Below are 7,570 nucleotides of genomic sequence, written 5' to 3'. Positions count from 1 at the left end.
GCCATCGCCGGTGGCGTCTCTTCATGGGGAGGGTAAGAGCTCTTCGACTCTCTGCGCCCTTGAAGCCGAGGGCGGGATGCCGCTTTTGAAGAGAGATCAGCCTTCCTCCGGGGCTGCCAGGTTGTTTTCAGGTCGCAGCCCTCTGTGGTTAGAGCTGAAAGGGGCTGTGTGTAGGTTTCCCCCATCCATCCCTCCCACCTACCCTAAAGGACAAATGCAGTCTCCCGGGAGGGTAAGAGCTCTTCGACTCTCTGCGCCCTTGAAGCCGAGGGCGGGATGCCGCTTTTGAAGAGAGATCAGCCTTCCTCCGGGGCTGCCAGGTTGTTTTCAGGTCGCAGCCCTCTGTGGTTAGAGCTGAAAGGGGCTGTGTGTAGGTTTCCCCCATCCATCCCTCCCACCTACCCTAAAGGACAAATGCAGTCTCCCTCGGTTCATTTTATAAAATCTTAAAGCTTGCTCCGCAGCACTGCATGATGGAAACCTTAGCCAGCTTAGCAACAGGTAAATTAAATGACAGTGGTAGCGATGAAATGGACCAAAGTGTGGCCATTGCGCTGCATTGTTCAGACCCAAGCTCAGTTAGCCTGAGCGTTACAGGTGAAGACACCTTTTTCTGAGCAGTTTTTCTAGGGAGACGAGCAAAAGCAGTGTGAGTTGGTTGCTTTCCCTTTTTGCTTAAAGGAGTAGGCAGCAGAAGTCAGTTTTCAGGTATGGCAGACCTGTAGTATATTTCAGGTAAAATTAAATGCATAAACGTAAATGGAGGTCAGGCAGAACTTATCCATATCCATACAGAGCTCTTTCACAGGCTTAACGACAGCTCTCAAAACCTCACTTTGCTCTTTTAGACTTGAGACTAGTCCGAGTTCCCTGCTTGCAGGTGCATGTATCAAGAAGGGATCCCAGACAAAAGCTGTCCCTTTGAAGACTAAAATTCAAGTTTAACTTACGTCTTCTTTTAGTGACTTTTTTTAATTTAGGAGTCTGTCTTTCATTTGTTCGTATTTTCTGCTTCTCTTTTTCCCTTCTTGATTAGGGAAATATGTTTTGATGAGAGGAAATGCAAGTGTGTTAGAGGTGTTTTCTATCTGTGAACTTAAAAAAAAAAACTGTACTAAGGTTTAATGTTAAAGTCCTAACTCTGATCTTGCTGTATTTACCTTATTTACTTCTCTCCCTAGTGTCCGAAAATCAACATGTCTAGCAAAAAGGCAAAGACGAAGACCACCAAGAAGCGCCCTCAGCGTGCCACTTCCAATGTATTTGCAATGTTTGATCAGTCGCAGATTCAAGAATTCAAGGAGGCCTTCAACATGATCGACCAGAACAGGGATGGCTTCATTGACAAAGAGGACTTGCACGATATGCTCGCCTCCCTTGGTAATGTCACTTTTCTGTTTACGGTTGCCAAGCAAATTTGTGCTGTTAAAATTAAAATATTGAGTTTGGGATAGCTTATGAGAGGTGTCTCAGTTTGTATTACGTTGTTCAGATCACTTTTTCTTTTAGTTTGAAAGCTAAAGCAAATATGAATCCCTTTATTTGTAGGAAAGAATCCAACGGATGAATACCTAGATGCCATGATGAATGAGGCTCCAGGCCCCATAAACTTCACTATGTTCCTCACAATGTTTGGTGAGAAGCTAAATGGCACCGATCCGGAAGACGTAATCAGGAATGCTTTTGCTTGCTTTGATGAAGAAGCAACAGGTATGTGGGTGAAAGTCAGCCGCTTGGTGGTGGGGGGGATACTTTTATGTTGTTTATTTGGGCTTCTAAATAGTACGCTGATTTTTGCACCTTTATACATCAAGTATGACACAGTAATCCTTCTAGATGGCATATGCTACCAAGTAATGAGAATTTGACTTATTACTGAGTGAGAGTAAAAACTGTCTGGCTGCTCTGTGTGAGTACTGAGGACTAGTAGTAATGTTCTTCTGTGAGGCTTTGGAGAAGAGTGTTTTAACTGGGCAGCGTGTATGTTCCTATAAGTGCAAAATAAGATGCATTTGCTCTAAGAAGATGAGGAATTCAAATTGGTAGTATGTGATTTTCTATGGCGTTGAAAAGGTGACGGATGTGAAATCTGTAATACAACTGAGTTTGTCCTCCCTCTGCAGTAGATGAGATGCATCTGAATTCTTCGATGTTTTTAGTATTTCAAGACAGGCTGTCCAGACTACATAAACTCTTTTGAACCGTCATCTTGCGTAGCTATGTTACAGCTCTGATGACAAATGCCATGTGTCATGCCCTCAACCCGCAGCTCGGTTTGCTTTCAGGTTGCAGGAAGGGCTGTAGCCTTAATGATCTAAAGATAAAAACCAGGTGGGGTCTATAACGCAGAAATGACAGATTGGGCTGACTTGCATAGCAAGATGGGGGGAAAGAGGAAAATGCAGAGCTCAGTTTTACTGTATCAGTCTTTCAAGGTTGCGCCTGTAATCTTGAGGTTAGAGTTTATGCTTTTATTTATTTATTCACGTAGGCTAAGATTCCAGAGAAGTGTGTAGCAACCAGGGATGAATCCTTAGGGCAATTCTGCGGAATTACAGAATATCAGCGCTTTGACGTGTTGTGAACACGTCTTACTAGTGCGTGCTGAAATTATGTAGCCTCTGTACTAGAGATGTCACTGCACCTGTAACTTTCCTCACAACTGTCCACCACAATATTTCAGTCTAACCTGTGGATATGTGCTCTGAACCTTTCAAAGGATATTATTCCATTTCAAACAGCTATTTTCAGTCTGTGTATTTTTAGCACCTTTTGCCTTTTCAAAGAGCATCCCCTTCCTGCTGAGGTGTAGGTAAACAGGCTTTCTGTTGGTAAGGCCTTTTCAAATGTTAATTGACTTCCTCCCTCTCAAGGGAAATCTCTTTACCATCTCCTAGAGAAGGAAGTTTTGTTAGTAGGTTAATTATTTTCTCTCCACAGGTAGTCTGACTCACTGTGCTACAGGTTTTTTTCGTGTGCTCCAAAACAAGAGCCTGTGAATTACAGTATAAAGAAAACGATTGTGCTACCAGTTCTTTTGAACAGTAACCTTCTATGTCTATGTAAACAATAAGTTACTAGTTCAGGCCCCCATGTACTGATAAGATTGATTTTATTATCTTTCAGCTCTGTGTGGTAAATGTTTTAGTCTAGTCCTAGGATGATTGAGGATAATGGTTCCACAGTCTTTTTTGTGTCTTACGCCATCCTCAAATTTTAACCAGGAAACGTGTTAGATAGTTATGCTGTTTTATTGATTTTTGATTCATAATAGTCAAAATGCAGTCTTCAAAATAACGTATGATGTATTTGTAGAACCCATGTTATGTTTGCCTTTTATTCATTTTTTCTCAGATTTGGCTTCTGATTAGTTTGTTCCTTCTAAAAATGAACAAAAGCATTTCCAGCTATATCAAACCTTTTTCTTTTTTTTTTTTTCTCCACTTCATAATCTCCACATGCGTGTGTGTTACAGTCCTGATCTTCTAGCCCTACATCGGTGTAGTTCTTTTGAAAGAGAATAATACAAATCAGATCCTCTTGATGAGGATAAGCTAGTTGTACTTGTTGGTTTTTAGTTACATTTCCTATATTGCCAATCTAGTTGGGTATATTGCTTCAGCATTACTATCGTATGTAGTACTATGAAATTAGTATAAAAGTGATGCCTGGCTGCATTTGGTGTATCTTTTGTCTGCTCTTTGATCCTGCATTGTCGTCTGTTTTGTGCTGTCTGCCACAGGCTGAATCTTAAATTTTGCTTCATGAATTTGTTACTCCCCATCTACATTGAAGCTGTGTGCAAGGGAGAGCGGGAGTACTGTTTGCTTTACAATTCGGTGCTGCTAAAACTTTTAGTGTATTCCTAGTCTGGCAACCTAGTTCAGTGTTTAAACACCTAGCTGTTCAGACAGAAGCAATTAAGTCCTTGAGGCTAAACTTGCAGCACCGAAGGCCTTGCATTCTTTGAATACTAATCCTTATGTCATCTCTCATCACTACTTGGTCTCTGTAGGACTGCAGAAACAGAGAGCCTAATCTGTTTAGCTGGTTTTTCCCCTTCTTTACGCACATCTGTTGGAGTTTACCTTGTCCGGTGTCGACGGCAGAGCGGGAGTGCGAATCCGGAGTAATGATGGATCTCAATATGAGTATGGTCATTCTCCTCTATTCATGCTTATAACAAGGCTTATATAGTTATCTACTATGGACACGCGCTACCTGCAGCTTGCAGATAGGTTACAGCCTTGTGTTCACGCGCATCTATGCTCTAGCAGATTGGCCCGTTCTTTCTGATCATGCGAAATGCCTTCATGGTCTTTATCTTGTTTTTCTCCTTCCAGCTGCACATTCCTTTCTCCGTTGTTTTCTGCTTAGGTGCCTTGTCATGCCAGGTGGTACAGTGTTCGCTCATTAAAATCAAACTCAGGAATGTCCGTTAGTGAGATTCCCATCCCCACACACATCTGCAAAGAGACAACTCCAAAATTTGACCCGATTAAGATGGGCCTGGGTAACTGAACATTCTCCCCGTTTTTAAAGTAGAATATTGCTGTTAGCCTTCTTCGTTTGGAGTCGATAGTCAAGAACTTGTCTACACTGGGATATGATGCTGTTTTAATTAGCATATGTTGAAACACGGGTTTTTTTCCCTTCCCTGCAGCATGATAATTTGTCATGCTCATTGACTGCCTTTTGGTCCCCTGATTCCCTGTTTGGTTTTGTCTCTCTAATGAACTCTGTTTGCTTAAGTTATTCAACTCTCTTTCCAAAGCAGAACTTTTTTTTTTTTAATCACATTCTAATTGAATCTACATCAGTTGATGTGGGTGTCTACATATGATTTCCAGCTGGTCTGCACAGTTTACATATCTTTTTTTTTTTAACATACTTCTACCTCCTCTGTTCCGTTATTGATATTTCTCCAACTCATTTCTTTCTCAAATGAAGCAACTGTTGTGCATTTAAAGGCATGGTAGGTCTTATTTCAACATTAAGCAGTTTCTGCATTCTTCTGTCTACCATTTGTTACGCGCATTCCTTTTTTCATCTCTAAACTTTCCTGGAATTATTTGGCAACTGGTGCTTCTGCCCATCTATTGAAATTGAATTAACAGAACATACTTAGCAACTGCTCATTTTTATATCTTTGTTAATTTTCTCCAAAATCTTCTGCTAATATTTTAGCATAAAATAAATAACTTAATATATCCTACCTTTTTTTGACTAGCTTCTCCACCCCTACCTCTCCACAGTAGACATTCTTCCTCCCTCCTGAGTTAACTTGCTCAATCCTGTCTGAAAGTCTTTTCTGTTATAAACTTTTTCCCTGGACGCTTGCCAGCAGTTCACTGTATCCATGTAAACCCCCTCCAGCAACAGTATTGTGCAGCAGTGAAGAGCCAACCAGTGGTTATTTAGTCCCCAGAGGAAACTAGTTTATAGAGGATGTGCAAATATATCTAATTAAAGTCAAGAAAAATATAATTCAATTAAGAGACAGCTTGTGTAATGAAGACTAGCAGTGACAGAAACTTGTTTTTCCACTTTAAGCTGTTGAAGATCAGTAGATGGAAATAGGTGTTATTAGATCACAGCAGACCAGGCCGCTTTTCAAAAATCTGTATGAAATGCATCAAACTTCCCCACCTTCCCCTTTGCATTCAAGGAATTTCTTTAGAATTCAATTAAGAAAGTATTTTGGGCTCTTGGTGCAAATGCATATATTATGTGCTGTATTAGTTAATCGCACGTCTGTTGGTATGTCTGTCTTACTGCTTTGCAAGGCTGGGCTAAGAAACAGCTTCCCTTTTGTGTTTCTCTCTGTACGACTCATTCTAGGGTTCATTCAGGAAGACTACCTGCGAGAGCTGCTGACGACAATGGGAGACAGGTTCACAGACGAAGAGGTAGATGAGCTGTACAGAGAGGCACCCATCGACAAAAAGGGGAATTTCAACTACATTGAATTCACGCGCATCCTGAAACACGGAGCAAAAGACAAGGATGACTGAGCAAATCCCTGGATACCTGCAGATAGCTGCTTTTTTTTTTTTTTTTGTCCCCCCATTAATTTTATTTCTCAGGATCTGTTTTTTCTTTTTTTCTTGTTGGGACCTTTTTGCATACACTTTTAGCATTCCAGCTTTTTCCTCTGTGGACTCTGGGGCTGCTCAGACACACCTGCACCTTTGTAATAAGAGTGGAAATGGGCAGGGAGAGAGGACAGCTTACAGTGATAGAGGTTTAGGGACAAAGATCCCTGAGTGTGGAGGCCCAGGTAAAAATGTCAGTGCCACTCATCCTAGCTAGATTAGTTTTACATTTTTAATGGTAACTTTTCAAATAAAACACTGCTATATTAAGTACATCATTGAAATTTTCATGCTAGAAGTGGACTGTTTAATCATATCTCTAAATATTTTTGCAACTGTATGCAGTCGTATTGTTACCTATTTTTGCCTTAAAAATGAAGCATAAGTCACTTAAGCATACTGATGTTTGTACTTCAGCGACTGAGTACTTCACTTACTACTGTGAGCATATACAATGAAGAAATTCCCATCCTTCAAATGTTAGTACATTGTAAATTAATGATTTCTGTCCAAGACTTGCACATTAAACATTTTAAATCTCATGGATGTAATTGAGGGGGTATTTTACCACCTTAGCGCCTTCATTTCTTGACACTTGAGTACTACTTAATACTGCTTTTTAAAAACTTGCATGGTAAATCCTAGTGTTTTCTTAAAAAAGAGGTACCACGTGTGAGTAGAATGCTTGAATGATGCCTCTTACCAGATCTGCAGGACTGACAATATGGAATTCATTACATTTCATTGCAACCATTTATTTTTTTCTTTCTTTTCTCTTCCCATCTTTTTTCAAAGCACAGTGAGAATGGGTCTGGATGAAGAAGGAAGGTGTGCTGCCTCTGTCCTTGTCTTCTATCTGAAAATGTTATTCTTGCTTTCCAAATGGAACAATATACAGTATATTTTTAAGAGCTTCTGCTGAGAGTGGTGCTTTGGGTGTGTGAGAAGGAGGCAGTCCTTTTTGTTCCGTTTCTCATAATTATATCCTCTAGCTCTTGTGGTATGGAATGCATAGCAGATTTGCTACAGTACTCTGAAGCAACTTTGCCATAATCTGAATACTTGTGGTTCTGGTTTTTTGGTCTTGAGAGAAAGGGTGATCAGAGCTGCTTCTGTCACTTCTAGGAATTACAGTTATCCCTTCAGAATTTAGGTTGCAAAATTAACAAATGTCATTTGGCTGGGAGCGTTTTGCTGTTTCTTGGTAGGCTGCTATTGCAAACTGAACTTTTAATAAATTTCATTAGAGGACAGTGGTTATTTGTTTTAGAAATACACTGTTCTTTCATGAATAACCTACCGGGACTGTCGTCTTTTGAGAAGGACAACGCCATAAAAATCGTTCACTGGTACCTGTAAGAAAAAGCTCTGAAGCTTCTGCTCTACTTCAGTCCCAGTTAGCTTTGCGAAAGAACGGGAACTGTGCGAACATATAAAGGATCACAGGATGCCAACAGTAGGCCTGGGAGAAGAGT

At 40.6% G+C, this 7,570-nt stretch overlaps 1 protein-coding gene across 1 annotated transcript; it reads left to right on the top strand.

The window, feature by feature from the left end:
* The first annotated feature begins 1,181 nt into the window (after nt 1-1,181).
* Nucleotides 1,182-6,849, top strand: LOC103902987 (myosin regulatory light chain 2, smooth muscle minor isoform). Its single transcript, XM_009284116.2, has 3 exons — nt 1,182-1,380; nt 1,549-1,710; nt 5,842-6,849. The coding sequence occupies exons 1-3, from the start codon at nt 1,197-1,199 to the stop codon at nt 6,012-6,014; spliced, it is 519 nt and encodes a 172-aa protein (XP_009282391.1). The 5' UTR covers nt 1,182-1,196; the 3' UTR covers nt 6,015-6,849.
* The last annotated feature ends 721 nt before the right edge of the window (nt 6,850-7,570 follow it).

This window comes from Aptenodytes forsteri, unplaced genomic scaffold, assembly GCF_000699145.1.
Source record: "Aptenodytes forsteri isolate BGI_AS27 unplaced genomic scaffold, ASM69914v1 Scaffold229, whole genome shotgun sequence".
Taxonomy (NCBI): domain Eukaryota; kingdom Metazoa; phylum Chordata; class Aves; order Sphenisciformes; family Spheniscidae; genus Aptenodytes; species Aptenodytes forsteri.
The sequence above is the reverse complement of the archived record's forward strand: the minus strand, read 5'-3'. Positions and strand labels throughout refer to the sequence as shown.

Excerpts from the sequence above, each read along its gene's own strand:
- LOC103902987 (XM_009284116.2), top strand. The coding sequence starts at position 1,197 with ATGTCTAGCAAAAAGGCAAAGACGAAGACCACCAAGAAGCGCCCTCAG. Across the intron at positions 1,381-1,548 it reads CGATATGCTCGCCTCCCTTG|GAAAGAATCCAACGGATGAA; the intron begins GTAATGTCACTT and ends CTTTATTTGTAG. Across the intron at positions 1,711-5,841 it reads CTTTGATGAAGAAGCAACAG|GGTTCATTCAGGAAGACTAC; the intron begins GTATGTGGGTGA and ends GACTCATTCTAG.